The 19,057-nt window shown below is 27.3% G+C and overlaps 3 protein-coding genes across 7 annotated transcripts in view; 2 read left to right on the top strand and 1 right to left on the bottom strand.

The window, feature by feature from the left end:
- Positions 1 to 7,057, top strand: part of LOC100164785 (G-protein-signaling modulator 2) — an 11,940-nt gene extending 4,883 nt beyond the window's left edge. Inside the window, exons 1-12 of one of the 4 annotated variants that reach the window (XM_001943454.5) lie at positions 920 to 1,216; positions 1,676 to 1,908; positions 2,054 to 2,189; positions 2,283 to 2,425; positions 3,064 to 3,187; positions 3,276 to 3,391; positions 3,462 to 3,628; positions 4,058 to 4,155; positions 4,221 to 4,415; positions 4,648 to 4,725; positions 4,789 to 4,936; positions 6,131 to 7,057. In XM_001943454.5, coding sequence (XP_001943489.1) covers positions 1,193 to 1,216; positions 1,676 to 1,908; positions 2,054 to 2,189; positions 2,283 to 2,425; positions 3,064 to 3,187; positions 3,276 to 3,391; positions 3,462 to 3,628; positions 4,058 to 4,155; positions 4,221 to 4,415; positions 4,648 to 4,725; positions 4,789 to 4,936; positions 6,131 to 6,480 — 1,812 coding nt within the window. In that variant the 5' untranslated portion in view covers positions 920 to 1,192 and the 3' untranslated portion in view covers positions 6,481 to 7,057. Of the gene's footprint in view, positions 1 to 919; positions 1,217 to 1,407; positions 1,441 to 1,675; positions 1,909 to 2,053; positions 2,190 to 2,282; positions 2,426 to 3,063; positions 3,188 to 3,275; positions 3,392 to 3,461; positions 3,629 to 4,057; positions 4,156 to 4,220; positions 4,416 to 4,647; positions 4,726 to 4,788; positions 4,937 to 6,130 lie in introns of those variants that run through there. The other 3 variants (XM_029488596.1, XM_016803904.2, XM_029488598.1) reach the window with 3 other exon arrangements.
- LOC100162700 (surfeit locus protein 1) lies at positions 6,859 to 12,039 on the bottom strand. Its single transcript, XM_001943342.4, has 7 exons — positions 11,805 to 12,039; positions 11,371 to 11,475; positions 11,184 to 11,305; positions 10,930 to 11,121; positions 10,698 to 10,871; positions 10,435 to 10,578; positions 6,859 to 7,252 (listed from the first exon to the last, which is right to left on the bottom strand). The coding sequence occupies exons 1-7, from the start codon at positions 11,868 to 11,870 to the stop codon at positions 7,177 to 7,179; spliced, it is 879 nt and encodes a 292-aa protein (XP_001943377.1). The 5' UTR covers positions 11,871 to 12,039; the 3' UTR covers positions 6,859 to 7,176.
- Positions 12,040 to 12,143: 104 nt separating this feature from the next.
- Positions 12,144 to 16,829, top strand: LOC100169566 (ATP-dependent DNA helicase Q1). 2 transcript variants are annotated; one of them, XM_008184283.3, is made up of 12 exons: positions 12,144 to 12,388; positions 12,698 to 12,862; positions 12,956 to 13,135; positions 13,555 to 13,685; positions 14,297 to 14,471; positions 14,529 to 14,695; positions 14,785 to 14,918; positions 15,060 to 15,255; positions 15,395 to 15,450; positions 16,161 to 16,339; positions 16,404 to 16,586; positions 16,660 to 16,829. In XM_008184283.3, the coding sequence occupies exons 1-12, from the start codon at positions 12,355 to 12,357 to the stop codon at positions 16,758 to 16,760; spliced, it is 1,701 nt and encodes a 566-aa protein (XP_008182505.1). In that variant the 5' UTR covers positions 12,144 to 12,354; the 3' UTR covers positions 16,761 to 16,829. The 2 variants fall into 2 exon arrangements, with proteins under 2 accessions (XP_008182505.1, XP_001943152.1); XM_001943117.5 differs by having other exon boundaries at positions 15,395 to 15,549.
- Positions 16,830 to 19,057: the final 2,228 nt, after the last annotated feature.

The raw sequence follows: 19,057 nt of genomic DNA, 5'->3' as shown, positions 1-19,057 counted from the left end.
AACTAGATTGCTAACTGGCTAACTGGTTTAATATATATATCTGTGTTCTACATACACTGTGTCTGTCAATATAACGGAGAGAGAAACGATGGTTCTCACTCGCTCAGATCTTCTGTGTGACAAGGAAAGTAAAACTCTCGTAAGAGAGAGAAAAAATAATATGTACAGATAATTGATGATTATGACATCTAGCGGTTAATAATGGTACGAATTATGTTGGCTTACAGATTTTTGTCTTATGCCGTATCCATATGTTTAACATCTATGAGGCAATCATAGAAATCCACGGACGTACGGGTGGGATAGGCCAATTTTAAATGAAATTGAATATTTAAACAAATATCGGCGATTTTAGTTATAACTTATTAGTTTATTAGATACTTATTTTGTTGTAATACAAAAAATATTATTTTTAGAAACTTTAAATTTTTTGCCATTACGTAGAATGTAGATCATTACTACTAGAAAGCCTTTATAATAAAGGCTCTCTTAATGACATTTTTAAAATTGTTCTACGATTTGTCATATAATTTCTTGTGTAGTGTTCTAGACATAGCCTATTGGCTATTAGTTAATACATCTATGGTTTTAGATGTCATGCATCACCACGATTATAAAGAACTTTATAATGTTCTTTATAATCGTGTGCATCACAGACTTCTATTTTCAGAAATCTGTTTTCAGATATTATCTTATCTGTTATTGTGGTAATTGATAACAATGATAAAATATATCGTAATGACGTCATGGACAGTGAGACATTTTTCATGTTACAATCCATTCGTGAGAGAATAGAATGTATGATGTCTTCATCCACTTTTTTTGTTTAGATCCATACTGATTTGTTGATATTATCAACGAGTTGTTATCGTCTTAACATAATTGGTTAAAAATTAATGTTTACTTCTTCTTTCAAATTCTATATAATAATATTACATGTAATATGTATAATTATTAATTAATAACATTAGACAAAATTAAATTAATAACTGTAGACATATTTTGTTAATAAATTTGGTATTTTGTAGTATTTACTTTATATTTGAATCTTGTGTATGCTACTGTTGAGTTTAAATTTAAATTTGTAATTATTCATTAATGCAACTATTAAAATTTATTTTCAATTGTCATGAAATGTTTATTTATTGTATTTTGAACGTATTGTGAACGACTATTCTATCTAAAACTCATAATGTCTGACAATTCAGAAGATCAAGTAAGACAAGTGACTGGCTACATAATTTTAATTATCATGAATAATTTATGTCAGATAAACATTATTGTAAATAAAAACTTTATACTCACTCAGTTGGTAAATATTTTGTTGACTAAATGTACAATATAACTACCGTTTACTGTTGTTATGCATATTTACTACAAAATAATATAATTTTAATACAGTCATATTTCATCCAAGCTATTATGTATGCTCAGAAAAATGTGAGTTAATAGTTCTTACGTTCTTAGTCTTATGAACAATAATTTGAAAATAAATCTATTAAGTTGACTTAGTATTTGGTACACCTTACCAGGGCTACATATCTATATAATTAATAAATATTAACTACTTAAAAAATTAGAGTGTAATATGACTAAAATATATTAAAGATATTTAAATAATAAACTACCTAATCAACAATTGTTATTTTATTTAACAACATTTATACTGTTATAGAACCCTAGAGATGCCGGAAACATGTGTTTGGAATTGGCTTTGGAAGGTGAAAGACTGTGCAAAGCAGGAGACTGTCGTTCAGGGGTAGCATTCTTCCAAGCAGCTGTTCAAGCAGGAACTAATGACTTACGTACTCTTAGTGCCATATACAGTCAATTAGGCAATGCTTATTTTTATTTAGCGGATTATCCAAAAGCATTGCACTTTCATAAGCTTGATTTGGCTTTAGCAAGGTATTTATATTGTATATTTATTTAATCAGAATATAATAAAAATAAAATCTTTCCTTATTGTTGTATTTGTTAATAATTTTTATTAATATATTAAAAAATCACAATAAAGCAGTTTTAAAATACTTGTTTTTAATGCTTTATGTAGAACACTAGGAGATAAACCAGGTGAAGCTAAATCTAGTGGAAACTTGGGAAATACTTTGAAAGTAATGGGCAATTTTGATGAAGCTATGATTTGTTGTAAACGTCATTTAGAAATTGCGAGAGAATTGGGAGATAAAGTTAGTATCAATTTTATTTATACACTTCTAATTAAATTTTCTAAGTAATTTTTTTTTTGTTAAATTATATAATGGTTTTAATTCTTTTAATAGTTGAGTGAAGGACGAGCCTTATACAATTTGGGAAATGTGTATCATGCTAAGGGTAAACATATAGGAAGAGTAGGTCAGCAAGATCCAGGAGAGTTTCCGGAAGAAGTAAAAGTTTGCATTGAACAAGCTGTTAAATATTATGAGTAAATAATATATTTATATTATATCTGTTACTTATTAGTTATTACAATTTATAACAATTAGGTTAACATTGCATTATATATATATATATATATATTACTTTAAAGCAATTTTGTAATTTACAAGACAATATAATAGAAGTAAGTCTGCCCAACTTAACTAGAAGCGTAAAGCATAGGGCCTGTAATGCACGTTTTCATCTAAAACAACTGGGGTTTACCGTGAAAAAAAATGTTTGTGACTTTTCCATAGACTATTGATCATCAAAGAAACGAGTAGTTTGAGGGTCACAAATCTAAATTATATAAATATATATTTTGAAAATGTAATGGTATATCTTGTAAATAAAAAGTAAGTATGTACCTATGCATGTTTCAGGGAATTGTGTTTATATACTTTACACTTATTATATAATTTTGTCTTATAGCTTACAAAAATTATCTTAAAATAATTTAATTCAGTGTTAACTTGTACTCGCAATACCAAAATTATGTTTACAGAAAATCTTATAAGTAGTCACAATAATTGATAAGTTCCTTATTTTGTTTAAAAATTGTGTCTAATAATCTTTCATTGAAAGACTAAAAGTTTATTGGTAATGAATAATATATAATAATACTACTATGAATAATTTTTGCAGAGAAAATTTAAAACTAATGAAAGAGCTCAATGATCGTGCAGCTGTTGGTCGAGCTTGTGGTAATTTAGGAAATACCTATTATCTGTTGGGTAACTTTAAGGAAGCCATTCAGTATCACGAAGAGGTAAAGTTAAAGAATAAAGTTAAAGTAAAGTAGAATTAAAGTTCTTTATATAATATAATATCACAATCTAAATGTTTTTTATGTTTAGAGATTGAAAATTGCTCGAGAATTTGGTGATAAATCTGCTGAGCGCAGAGCTAATAGCAATTTAGGAAATTCTCATGTTTTTCTTGGTGAATTTGAAGAAGCAGCAGATCATTATAAGTAAAATTAAAAAATATATATATTAAAATAATCACAAATATGATAAATAGCAATTTTAATATTAAACTAGGAGAACATTGATCCTGGCTCAAGAATTGGAAGATAAAGCAGTTGAAGCTCAAGCGTGTTATAGTCTTGGAAATACTTATACATTATTGAGAGATTATAATACAGCAGTTGATTATCATTTAAGACATTTAGACATAGCTCAAAAATTACATGATAGGATTGGCGAAGGTAAATCATTGTTAACAATGTGTTAAAATAAGAAGAAAAAAAAAGTATCATATATTAGGCATTAGTCATATTTTAAACCAAAAATTGTTTGAATCTCCTGGAAGCGTCAATTTATTATCCAACAGCGTTCTATAAAAAATTAGCTTGAATTTTGCCTAGATAATTACGGTAAAGCAATTTTTAACAATGTCCGATCTTCAGAAAAAAAAACAGATGACAAATACTGTTTTATCTGAGGGTATGGTCTGACCAAATCGGACTAAAATTGGGTTGCCATACAAAGTTACTCTTTTATACGAGACAGAGTTTAGTTAAATAAATTTTATTTTATTTCAATGTTAAATTTAATCAAACTTAACAATGTATTAAAAAATGTGTTTAGGTTATTGTATAAATTAAATATTGAATTGATTTTTATCTCAATTATAGGAAGAGCTTGCTGGAGCTTAGGAAATGTAAATCTGGCTTTAGGAAATCATGAAAAAGCATTATATTTTGCTTCTAAACATTTGGAAATATCAAAAGAAGTAAATACTAATACATAATATTGTATAAGTTAAAATTTTATAACAATTTTTAAATTTCTATTTAGATTGGTGATACAGTCGGTCAAGCAACTGCACAGATAAATATAGTTGATATCAAAAAATCTTTGGGTATGTCAAATGGACAGCTTTCACCAGACAGTAAAGAGTTGTTGGATACCATCTCTAACACGCAGCCTTCACCTCAACTACGACGTTATCGGGTGAGGCGTCAGAGCATGGAACAGCTTGATTTACTTAAGGTAGTGTGTGCATGTTTATGTGTGTCTAGTTTTTGTTTGTCATAGTATTTTATGTAACATAAATCACAATACATTAATTATTTTTACCGTATTCAGTTAACTCATTTTGGCATACAGTGATGTTATATCAAGTAAATAAGTAGTTTAAGGCTTGCAAATACAACTGCTTTTATTTTAAGTTTGGTTGATAATCAAAAATTGGATTTGAAATAATATTTATTAATAATTCTAGTTGACTCCAGACAACAAAGGTAAATTACCCAGTTCTAACGATAAGATTTATCAGTCTACTTCATCAGTTTCCAAAAAGGTATATCATAATGTATTCTTCTAATTTATTATATTTATTAATCTGTTTTATTGTTATAAATAGTCTGAAAAAACTGAAGATGATCCATTCTTTGATTTGTTATCACGATTCCAAGCTGGACGCATGGATGATCAACGTTGTACTCTTGGTTCCTCAAGAAATTTAGAAGATAAAGAAAATCAAAATGCGAACAAATTAATTGCCCAAATAAGTCAGTATTTTATTAATTTACTTTTTTCTGGTGTCATAATATGCTAACTATCAACTGATTATTCTTTAATATATGTTATGTATATTATAATATATTGTGAATAACAGAAATAAATAACTGATGTAATTTACTAACTGCCTAGGTAAAAAAATTTTTCTTATTAATACATTTTTTTCTAATATAAATGATATATACAATAATTATAATAATTAAATTAAAAAAAAAATAATGTTTAACATAGTTAGTAAATTACATTTGTCAGTTCTATCTGTAACACTCTGTAAGACTGTATATTAAATTAATTAACTACCTCAAATTTTTACAGATACTTAATATTTTGTTTAGTAATTTGCTTAAGAGGACGGTGTACCTGCATATTGTTTTATATCAGTCTTACAAATGCATATTATACAAAAATGTATGTACAGGAGTTCTAATTTTGTGTTAAACATTTGAGTAAATTTACCTATTATCAAACTTAAATGTTTAAACTTAAACTATAATAAAACATAAATTGTGTTTTCATTTAATTCATTGTTTTTTTACGATATTTTTATTTTCAAGTGAATTATGAGTGTTTTTAAATATTAATATTGTACACTCATAATTTTAACAACACAGAATAGAAACTACTGGATGTACATTTTGGTATATTAAGCGTTAGTAAGACAGAGACAACATATGTGAGTACAAGTGTACAACGTCCTCTTAACAGTTGTATTTAAAATTTTTTTTTTATAAAATTTAAAACAAAACACATTTATTTGAGCGTACACAAAACAAATGTTTAAATTACAAGGCTTTAGTATTCATTGTATACCTCACGACTATATACCAATATAAGGTAGGTTCTAATCGTTCAAACATTATTCTTTCACCGTGATAATGCGGACTTAAAGTTCCTATCTGCCCTATTAAATGGCTTACTTGATCTCCTTTCAGCCATACCATTCAGTATCCCAAACGATTCATCTAAAACCCAGTCCCATTACTATATACTACCATTACTATATATTTTTATTTTTGTACTTACTAATAGTGACCATCGTATATATTATATATTAATTCATTTCCTATAATATGTTACTTCTTAACATACCATTACTCATTTTTACATTTTTCTAATTTTGTATCAATGTTAAACTGCTGTTTGGCATAAATAAACTAATAATAATAATCAAATATTTATATTAGGTGGACATGTTGAAAGTCAAGATGATTTGTTGGACATGATAGCAGGTATGCAGAGTAAGCGTATGGATGAACAAAGAGTAGAATTGGAACAACTTCCTGGCATTGCAAAACCAGATAGTGAACCTGATGATAACTTCTTAGAACTTCTTATGCGATGTCAAGGTGAGCGGTTAGAAGATCAACGCAGTGAGCTTCCTGTGTCCAACATTAGCAGTGATGGAGAGTCACAACGTACACCAAACCGAGGACCAACTGTACCTGATGAAGACTTTTTTACATTAATTATGCGCCTTCAATCAGGCCGTATGGAAGATCAACGAGCAAGTGTTCCAATGCCAAAACGAAATTAATGTATGTTTAGTTATTAAGTATTAACAATCAGGTTATGTATATTATAAAAATATTTTTTTTGTCTTCATGTTGGATTTTTTTTCTACTTTGAGATTATTATAATTTGAACAATTATACTTGTCTGTAAATGGTATTGCTATATTCTTTATTGTAATACTATCAAAATGTCCATCATATGTTTCTAGTATTAAAATAGTTATCTGTATTATCTATCATATGTTTACAATTAATAATTAGTTATATAGATGAGAGCTACTATTATTTGTTGTATTATTATTTTAGTAATATAGTTTTATCATTCTTAGATTATGCTTTTATTATGAGCATTTTTCATATATTTTAGTCAATTTAAGAATTGGAAATTAGGACTAATATTCTAATAGTATCATAAATTTTATATTTATGTAATTCTAAGCCATATTAGTTTAAATAAGACATAGTATAAAATAGTTAGATTAGATAATACAAACGTTTAGTACATTTAATATTTGAATAATATTTTAATTTTAAATAATCTGCAAAACAAAATATTATTCTAATAGGTAGTTAAGCATAATAAAGTTTAGTTTTTCAAAATCTATTGTTCTTATTTTGACCATAATAAAATATAAATTGTAAAACAATTTGTTGATGAATAATACTTAATATTATTTTTAGTATATATATTTTGACTGGAATACATAAGTTAATAGTATTTATTTAATGATTGATCTTAATGCATGTGAATATTTTGCATACCACATGTATCCTGTTGCAATTGCTAAACCATACCTGTAATAATTGATAAAACAATATATTTTATTACACATAAATATTGAAAATTACAAGTATGAATATTTTAATTTCTTCAACTATATCTATACTCTGTCTCAAAGTAGGATACACCGGGCGTCGACCTGTTTCCGAACGGAGGCGCGCAACTCCCACATAACAGCATAGGTGGAAGAGGAAAAAAGTGCTTAGAATCGATGTTTTCTACTTTGAGACAATATATAGAACTATAGAAGATAATTTAACAGAAAAACTGAATGAAATTCAACTTTTCTACTGGGAATATAAAAAAATGTAGCCAAGACTTAAGGGTATCCCTAGTAAAAAAAAAAATTAAAAAAATTATGTTGGCCACATGTCAAAAAAACACATTTTAGCACAAAAATTACTCAGGTTTATATAATTAAAAAAAAGAAAAGATGGACAAGTGAGTACCGCTCTGTGCCTCTGCTGAACAGTAGGTCCAGTGGCGTGGAACACGGGTATAAGCTAGGGAGAAATTCCCCAGAACTATTTATTGGTTTACTAGGTGGGTGGATGGGTGATAATAAGGATCAGTCATTAGTGGTATTTAATATTTAAAGGCAGTATATTGTGTTTATAATGCACTATTTGAGAGTAGCTAAGCATTTTGTTTTAAGTAGGAGGGTCTAACAACAGCATTTTTTACCCATAACATAAAATATAGATCGGCGCCACTGAGTAAGTCGTAAGTGTCAACTGGGTCATTGTAATGGATGTCTAAAATTTGAATTCAATAATATATCATTATTCATTCTAAACATAAAATGGTTCAGAGCGAGGATAGTTTGTCAGCCTATGTCAAGTATATTTCATGATGTGTTTTTTGATATTGCTATTAAAGCAACTTATTTTACTATTAGTATGACCAGTATGACGGAAGGATAATTTAATTTAGGCCAAAAGCGTTGTATTTATTATATTAAATATTATAATAGTCAATATTTCTATGATATTATATTGTAGGTAGTTATTAACTCATGAGTCAATACCACCTTACCGTAGAACAGTGTGAACAGGTCAATGGTATAAATAAAAAATAGCTTAAAAATGTTAAAATTAATATAAATATTTTGAAAATTTCATTTTATATGTCCCCAGGAATAATTTTTTTGAATTACATTGATCCCGATTGGTTTGATCCTGGCTACGGACGTCATTTTTCTTTAGACAGTCATGGTGTCCGAAGAGAAAGGCCACCATCCCCCACCCGGGCATGGCAGATACCCACAGGTGCCCACTTAAAAATTCTGCCAAACACAAACACTCAGATGTAAAAACTCACTGTTCCAAACCATAACACCACCACAATACAACCCTATAAACAGCTAATGACCATAGATGCTGGGCTTAAGGATCAATGACAAAAAAAATTTGCAAATTGTTGATGTTTTGATGAATTTTGTCAACATTTTAATTTTTAATACTTATAGAAAATTGTGCCTATGTATCATAAGTATTTCTTTGAATTGCTATTAAAGAAACTTACAAGACCAAGCCCGGATTAATACATTTCGAGGCCCTGAAGCCAAAGTTTTAAAAGAGGCCCCTGTACGAAAAAAAAAAAATAATAGCTTGTTACGTACGTTATGTTTATAATGTATATATTATTTAATGTTAGGTACCTGTTATAATAAATATATATAGATATTAGGTACTTGGCAATAAATAATGCATCATTTATTTATAAATTATAATGTATGAGCTTTTTTCTTCGCTTAATAATCATCAATTTTTTTTAAGGTGATTTATGCAGTGTTATAGCCTATAACGAAAAAAGTAATGGACAAGTCTGAGGCCCCTTTATAAATTTGAACTATTGCCATGGCCTCCTCTGGACCCCCCCTTAATCCGGGCTTGTACAAGACCATTGTATTAAATTATCAAGCTATTTAACCCTTTTACATTTATAAAATGTCAACTACTTATTGTGTACAGGGGCGTGCTCACGAGGGGGGAGTTCATGGGGTTCAACCCCCCCCCCCCCCCCATTGACCGTATTATTTTTATTTTTTATCAAAAAAACAAATAATGCATCTTTATAATGTACTTGTCGAATTATATTATCATAAAATTTCCCAATTCGTATTTTATCGTTAAATGCTTCCAACTTCGAATATGTACACTGCCCCGCAGTTGCCGATACTTTTAATATACTTTTAATAGGTACTCAAAATATAAATTTGTTTTTTAGGCTTTCACTTTTCAGTGTTTATTTTTTGGAACTTATTCAGAAAACTTTGATGAACTTGTTCAATTTTCTTCGATACTGATAAGCTAACGGTTAAAAGCTTAAAGCTGAACTACATATATGGTATACCAAACTTAATAAGCATGTAAAATATCCAAAAAATTGTTTAGAAGCGTTGAGACAGTGTGATAAAGAAATATTTCCCAATATACATTTTCTATTAAAAATTCTATGCACTTTACTTGTTTCAACATCCACCCCCGAGAGAACTTTTTCTTGTCTCAAAAGATTGAAATCTTATCTATGAAACACAATGACTGAGGTATTTTCTGGATATTAAAATAAAAATTTATATCAATTTTTTTTAACATTTTTTTGGTTTTAGACTCGACTTTAACGGCTTAGCTATGTTAGCTGTTCATGAAAAAATTCCCCTAACCAGCAAAAGAAATTTTAAATGAATTGAGCAAAAAATCAAACTAGATTTTTGGTTCTTTAGTTTTGGAATGCATATGGTATATTAGGTATTATAATAGCTTTCTATATTAGCAATATAATATTTAAATCTATAAATAATTGAATTTGTTGTTGATTAAAAAACAAAAAAAAATGGTCATTAGGTAAAAGACTAGCTCTTTCAATTTTACTTGAAACCCTCCCCCCCCACATAAATTTTCTGAGCACGCCCCTGATTGTGTAAACACATCTTTGTAAAATCAATAAACTCATTGCTCTAATCAGACCTCAGAATCTAAAAATATTTTATTTTAATTTTAATGAAGTATAAATTTACAATAAATATATATTAAACATAACTGTAAGATTAGTTTTGTATTTAAAACATTTACCCAAATAACTTGTAACACTTCCACCAGGAACCCCCTAAAAAACTTAGATTCTAGCCAGATCAAGATAACTATTTAAGATGGATTTGAAAATGCGAAACAATATGGAAAATTATGTATCTTACCAGGTAATAATGTAAGAGACATGTTCGTTTCTCAATGAAATATTTGTTTGTCCGCCAATCGGACCTCCAGGAATACTACATTCAGCTACAGCATCTATCATAATAGGTTCACTGTCAACTAATTTTGACATAGCCTCTAAATCTCTATAATAACAAACCAGTACTAAATTATTGATCTATACATTTAGTTCAATGAACTTTTCTTTTTCAATATTTTAAGCATATTATTCTAACCAAATTTAAATATCATATAAATAATATACCTATATGCCCAGAAACGAGAGTCTGCTACATTCTTGGATACAAATTGAGGTCTAGGTTCAGTTAACCGAACGACACCCTCTAATTCAATTTCACCAGCAACTTGGCCAGAACTTCGGGATGCAGGGTTTTTATTTTTCATAGAAACCCAACCACGGTTCACTAAAATTGTGTAACTTAAAACAATTACTATTAGTATATAAGTGAAACTAAAAGAATGAAAACATTTCTTACGGTTTGTTAGACAGTTTAAAAGGTGTGATTACATAATAGCCACTTTTTGTAGAACCAGAAAACAATCCATTGCTATTCTCAGCTCCACCATCAGTTAAACAGGATCTAGGACCTAAGTACAACTCCTTTGAATGATCAAATTCACCTACTACTTTTACTCTACGATATTCAAGGGTTTTAAGTTCTTCTTGGCTATAAAAATTGAGATACTTTAGATATATTTCACCATAACAATATAAGGAAAAGATTCTAACTTTTCAGGAAAGTCCAATGCAGGAAATTTAGTTTTAGTTTTGAGTTCTTGAATCAAACTTTCTTTCCATATTTTTCGTCTGACTTGCCATGTCCCCAGTCCAAATGCAGAAATTGGTAGTACCTTGAATACAAAGCATATTTTTCATTTAACAAAAGTAAATTATAAGTGAAAAGTTTCAATCTTACTAGTAAAATCCATCCAATGTCTGTGTCACTCTTTTTCCTTCTACTAAATGAATTTAATTCAACTGATTTAGCTGTCATACTAAAATTTCTAGTCAAACTAGTTTGCTAAATAATGAAAACATAGTTCAAATAAATGTTCATAATTTATAGAATATTACAGTGTTCATCAGATTTTGGCGATAACCGCAATGAATGTCTTAATTTAGATAAACCGATCCACTTTTACTATGAACGATTTTTTAAAAAAACTAAATAATTATTATTAGCTTATATTGCACAATAGTAATTTCTTGGTTACAAATATATTTCAAAAAATGTACATGACCAATTTTTTTTAAAATAAATTCTTATTGTTTTATATTTATCCTGAATATATTGTAAAGCTTTCATAATAATAATTAAAATATAGTTGTACATCAAAAACATTAACTTACATACAGTTTAGATGAAGTATAATTTTGTTTCACTAAGAAATTTGAAAAATATTTACTACAAATCATGCTGATTTTTGATAGCTTCCAAGTTAGTGAGTATTAATATATATATATATATATATTAACAATTCAATATTAATAGATACTGGAGACTGGAGTTGAGAATTGAGAAGAACAAAATTGAAAATGTCTAATTCTAATTTAATAATTATTAATTATAATAAGTTTTGATTTGTTATTATCATTATTATTATTGTTTTGTGTTATCAGTGTTATTAGTATCATACATTGATCTTGTACCACAGAATATTATTCTGTGCTTGTACCAAGCAGTAAGCATGGTAAATTCTAAATTTTTTGCAATATCAACATTCAACAGACAACTAATGAACTACCCATCATTTTCAAATTTCAATATTATGCAGTTCTTTCTTCTTCAGTGTTTCATTGCGTATAAGTTATAAACTATTTTATGTTTGTCTATTGAATACTTTTAATTATTTAATGTTTGTAAATTATAATTAATAAATTAACAGTTATTTAGTAAATAATGGAAGTAGATGAAGAAGGTAATAGCCATAAAGGTAAGCCATTATTCTGGCAATCTTATTTTAAAAAATTAATTCGTATTTATTAGAAATTAAACAAAAACAAAGTTTACTTCTTCTTTTTAAGAAATATTCTAATTCTTATTTTAAAAATTTTCTTTTAACTCCTTATAGTCTAAATTGGTATTTGGAACCAGATCTAAAGCTTACAATAAATTGTGTCCTTTTCATATTTTTTCCATTTAAAGCACATTTAAAATATAATATTATAATATTTTAACAGCATTTTAACATAGGTAGCATTAGAGCATATTATTATACATTATAAAAATTTCTCAATTTCAGATAAACTATCAAAAATTGAACAAGAATTAAAGGAAATTAACGTAAAAGTTATCAAACTTCAAAAACGTAAAGCTGAATTATTAGAACAGAAAGATAAATTGAAACAGTTATCTTATCAAAAACAAACTAATTCTATCAGTGACCATAATAAATGGATCCACACAGGTATTTAAAATATAGCATAACAAAATGCCAATAATATATAACAATGAATAATGTTACAATTTCTTTATCATTATATAATTTTAATCTTTGTAGATTTTCCTTGGCATGAAAGAGTGAAAGATACCTTAAAAACTGTTTTCAAATTGGACAGTTTTCGTTCACAACAGTTAGCGGCTATTAATATTACATTATCAAAACATGATGCTATACTTATTATGCCGACTGGTGGAGGAAAATCTCTTTGCTATCAGTTACCTGCTCTTATAGATCAAGGTATCTATTAAACTACTATAATTTATATTAATTCATTTTGTGAGCGGTTTTCATAGTTTTCTGAATTGTTTTAATAAAATTACTCAGTATATCTAGAAAAATACTTTATTTTTCAGTTTTAACCGACGACGCCACGGGGACTGCTTTCGCATTCTTCCGCGACGTCACCATCACCTAGAAAAATACTATATTGAACTAATATGATCATGCTTCATATAATATAAAATAATTATTAATTATTAATTAATAATGTATATTATATTGTTATTTGTTAGATCCATATAATATTAATGATATTCTTTAATTAATATTTTTTTGCATATAACACCATGTAATTAATGTTTTAATATTAACTCTTACTTCTTTATATCTTTTCTTGTTTATTCAAAATGTTATCTATAAATGTATTGTTCTACAAGGTTTTACTCTTGTGGTCTCTCCTATGGTGTCACTTATGGAAGACCAGATAATCCAAATTCAAAAACTTGATGTTAATGCTAAAATGATAAGTTCCTATTCATCAAAAGAAGATGTAAAATTATTATTTCAGGTATTAGTATTATTAATTATTGATATTTTAGATTATGAGTAAAGCGATTAATGTATTTATTTTCTAAACATTTATTTTTTTTCTGTCATCACCTTTGGATGAATTTAAAAAATGCTTTCATATTCTACTTGAATATGGTAGCAAAGTGAATTTTAGCAGTACTTTGGTGGGTCAAAAGTAGAAAATTTCAGTACTTTTCTTAATAATAGGGAAAAATGGGAATTTTTGTGCAAAATACATTTTCAACAATAATAATTAAAAATGTATGAAATGTTCAATTTTCATAGCTATGGCTTGAGTATATAATACAAGGTTCCTTAAAAGTTTATCGTGTTACCAAAAAAATCTTAAAAAAATATATAAATAGTTTTTATTTGATAAATATTTTAAATTGAAGTTAGAACAAAATTATAAATTTAAACAAAGAATAACGATTTTAGCCAATATATTGTAATTTAAAAATATTATTTGTGGGTACTTTAAATGTTTAACATAGGTATATAAGTATAATATTATACCTACTGACACTTACTACTGAGGAAAACACTTAAGGTTAACTTACTTCCCTGTTTTTCACCTTTATATTTAAAGAAAAATATTTCGTTTTTTAGATGATGACTGACATTAAATCAGGTTTAAAACTTGTATATTGTACCCCAGAAAGAATTGTTAAAAGTAAAACATTTATGAATAAATTACAAAAAGCTCATAGCTTGAAATATCTATCAAGAATAGCTATAGATGAGGTACATTGTTGTACGACATGGGGACATGATTTCAGACCGGGTATTTGTTTATAGTTATTTTTTTGTTTTTTAGTTATTTTATTTTTTTTTTTTATAGATTATACACATTTAACAATTTTCAAACCAATGTTTCCCGATATCCCTATTTTGGGTCTCACCGCAACTGCATCTTCAAAAGTTATTGTAGATACACAAAAACTATTACAAATACAAGGATGTGCTTTGCTAAAAGCATCATTTAACAGACCAAATCTATATTATGAAGTATATAAATTATATATATATTATAATATAATATAATATATTAATAATTTTACTTTAATTTTTATTTAATAATTTAAATTATTTATTAGGTTAAATGGAAGCCTGAAGGTAAAAAATGTGTGGACGAATTAGCATCATTACTTAAAAATAAGTTCAAAAATCAATCAGGAATTATTTACACTACATCTATTAAAGATTGTGAAAGCTTACGAAAAGATTTAAAGTAATATATTTATACATCATAATCAAATTTATTTATTTTACATTTTCAGCTATGAAACTAAATTAATTTTAAATACTTAATAAAATATTATATTTTCTATACTTCTAAGACTTAAACTAATATTAAATCTATATTACTTAGAGAACATGGATGTAGAGTTGGTTCTTATCATGCCCAACTAGAAGGACCATTAAGATCAAAAGTTCATAGGAAATGGTTGAATGATGAATATCAAGCAGTAGTAGCTACTATTGCATTTGGTCTTGGTATAGATAAACCAAATGTGAGATTTGTTATTCATCATACTCTATCAAAATCAATAGAAAATTTTTACCAAGTAAGAGCAATAATAAATAAACAATATGATAAACATAACTCAATATTTAATAAACCACATTTTTTTAAATTACATTAGGTATAATTAAAAACAATCAATTTAATATTTTTATGAACACACTTATAATTTATTAATGTAGGAAAGTGGACGCGCTGGAAGAGATGGAAAACCTTCTACTTGCTTATTATATTATAAGTTAAGTGATGTATTTAAATTAAGCACTATGGTTTTTACAACACAAACTGGGTTACCTAATTTGTACTCTATTATAAAATATTGTTTAAATGTAAAAGAGTAAGTTCAAAAATGTTTAACTGCTACCAGAGGTGCTATAATTGGAAAAACATTTATCATTTACTGAAAATTCACATTTAATACCCTACTCCCATTGTCAAATAACCACCTTACAATTCCACAAATTTAGTTTTTACCAAAATGAATATATATCCTATCCATATGGATATGGCATATACTAGGGGTGGCCAAACTGCAGCTCGTGTCATAGACTTATGCGAGCCGCATCTTATCATAAGACACAAAACATTTTTACAAAAAAATAATATGAATTTATGTATTTGAAAAAGTATAATATTTTATTAAATTACAATTTCTCAAATAATCTCAATAATCTCAAGGGAAATTCGTTATCAAACGAACTGTGATTTGTTTCATAATGGCGTTTTAAGTAACTAACCTTAAATTGTGATAGTTGGGATCGACAGCTGGGACAAAATGATTTACTGTTTCATTCTATAAAAAAAGAACTCTTCATAATCAAACAAAGTAGGTGATAAAAGAATCACCAAGTATACTATAAGTAAAAATGTGAAACCAACTTTTGGCGCCTCTGTCTATTAGACTATCTTGTTGATTCATTTATGTTTTTTTTTCATTTTAACTTATAGATGTAGGCGTAAATTAATATCAACTCATTTTGATGAGTCATGGGAATCAATTGATTGTGATGCAATGTGTGATAATTGTTGTAATCCTAAAACTGTGAAGTCTATTTGTATAAATAAATATTGCCTGGATGTGTATAGCATTTTAAATGCGGCTGTAGAAAATGAAACAAAGTTTACAGGTATGTATTTTCAATATTAACTAAAAAGTGTATACTTTGAAACTTAATTGTTTATTTTCTATAGCTCAAATGCTATTAGACACCTGGTATGGCAAAGGTAACAAAAAAGTATTGCTGCTTGATGTGCAGTCTCCATTATTTTCAAGGACACGGGCTGAAATGATTCTTGGTGAACTTATTGTACAAGGATATTTAATGGAAGACTTTCATTTTACTCCTTATTCCACTATTTCTTACATGAAAAAAGGTAATTACTAATTATTATTAATAATTCTATGATTATTTCATATATTTTAAGTTAAAATCATCTTTGTTCATAGGTCCAAATCAATATAAGGTGACAAAAGAAAATAAAATCTTTATGGAAACGTCCCACGAACAAACGAGTGAACCGGTATTAAAAAAGTTTAAATCAAAATAATTTATTTAAAGTAGTTATTTTGAATTAAATTAAATTTTGTCAAAATAAATTATGAATATATTTCTTTAATTAAACATGTTTTTATTGTTTATTTAAAAATAAAAACTGAGAAACTTGCTCCTGCTGCATAGTAAGCTTTAAGTATACATATGCGTTGAGTAAGTAACTAGGATGGATGTATTTAATTTTAATTCATCAATTTTTTCTTTTTTTTTTACTAACATTTATTTACAATCTATACAAAAGTATAATATGAAAATTAGATATTTTTGAACTTGGAAGTGACTGTCATAAATTGAAAATTAACATAAACAGAAAAGGGCAACCAGTATTGCCACCCAAATATAATTATTTTTTTGTGTATGTTATATGATAAGAAAAATATTTTGATGATCAACATTAAGGGTGGTTTTTGGTAGCAAATTGGATGTAGTATTTTAGTATTTTAGTATTTTTGGGATATTCAAAATAATCAGGGAAAAAAATATTTAAAAATGTGAGCAAGCGGGTAATGGATTTGAAATTTGAATTCAATGACAAATCATTGTATACAAAAGACAATTCTGAACAAATATGGTCTATCTGCCGTTCTTACAAACTACAAGGTATAATTTATGATATTAATGCTATCAACACTTTCAATGCCGCTGATGCTTATACGCGTCAACAGTGTTTATTCCAACAGGCCGGTGATGCGTCAAAAACGTACAAGTTTCTATACGCTATAATTTAATCAGATTTTTTGAATAAACTCTGAAACTTAAATAGCCCATTGACAATGAATTCTTACTTTAAAGGTGTGGGTGGTTTTAGTTTTTGTTATTTCTATCGTTTATGAAATAATGGGCGGCATTGAACATGTTAAGGTAATTTATTTTAGTATTAGAGTATCTAAAAAAGATCGTGATGTAGATGATTATCTACATTATTTCGTTTATTGGAAATTTGAAGTAGTTTAACGACATGTTTATGTCCAATACTTATTGCAGTATCGTCTTTGGAGAATATTATAAAATTAAATTGTATGTTGGTATTCTCTGAAGAGACTGAAGTTTACGACCACCAGATTTTAAGTTATATGAAAATTACAAAAGTATTCAGAGTACTCTCAGGTATAGCTGGTTAGATATACTTGATAGCTGGCCCATATAAAATTACTTAGGTATACAAAAATTTAAATAAAGTAAAATTAAAGAAAAACTAATTTGAAGGGGCATGTTGGCGCCTGAAGGCAAACGGATTTAAAGAAGCAAAAAAAAAAAATGTTACTGAACAACATAATAAGTTAAAACCTAAATACAGCAGTATACATTTTGACTACTATCGCATAACTAGGTATTGTTTAAATTAAAATAATCGAATAATTATGAACAGAAGTCATTCCCCGTTCCTTAAATGTATTAGAAAATGTAATTAAATGAATGAAATTTATTGAAGATTAAAAAAATTAAACTAAATACTCCTGCTTAGGCTAATAATGTATGTGATTGCTATTTATAGTCATAAAATAATGTTTAGTATAAAATAGTATTGCCTTTGAAGGTGGGACTGAAGTCAATTTGGAATTACAAATTAAAAATACTAAGTACAATATAATGAATACATAGGAAAATATCAGAGGACAGAGATTATTATAGTTCTTTAAAGAATTATTATTAAAATTATTAAAATTATTATTAAAATCTATTTTGTCAAGATATAATGATATCCACCTTGGTCTATAGCTTTAACGGGAAAGTGGAAAAATCATGAAAAATGTGTTTTAATTTATTAATAACAAATTGTTATGGGAAAGATCCTGATATAAACCTGATTTATTTACTGTCTGGTTATATACCAGGGGGGTGTAGCTCTATAGAGAATTGCTGCGTTACTCTGATAATATGAATTACGAAATCAGAATGCCAACTGTTGAAATGTAATGAGTAATAAGTAAAGTTGGCAAGTTGCAACTTAAAATTGTTCTATTAATTTTCGATGGTCACCATTTACGAATTAATCTTTTATTTATGATTATTACGAATTAACGTACTAACGCGTGTGACATTTGAGTTTTAGTCATCCTATTATAGTATTATTTTTCTGTGTTTAAATAACAAAAGTTAGTACCTACATTTGATTCTTTATAAATTATTTCCTATGTAACGGTTTATTTCATGTTTAACATCAGATGCCGTCCAAAAACTGTATTGTTAAATTTTGTGACACAACATACAAAGACAAAAAACTATTCGGCATTTATTTCCTCGAGATGAATCTCTTTTTTATACTTGGGTTCAACGCACAGGAAATCAAAA

This window comes from Acyrthosiphon pisum, chromosome A1, assembly GCF_005508785.2.
Source record: "Acyrthosiphon pisum isolate AL4f chromosome A1, pea_aphid_22Mar2018_4r6ur, whole genome shotgun sequence".
NCBI lineage: Eukaryota > Metazoa > Arthropoda > Insecta > Hemiptera > Aphididae > Acyrthosiphon > Acyrthosiphon pisum.
The sequence above is the reverse complement of the archived record's forward strand: the minus strand, read 5'-3'. Positions and strand labels throughout refer to the sequence as shown.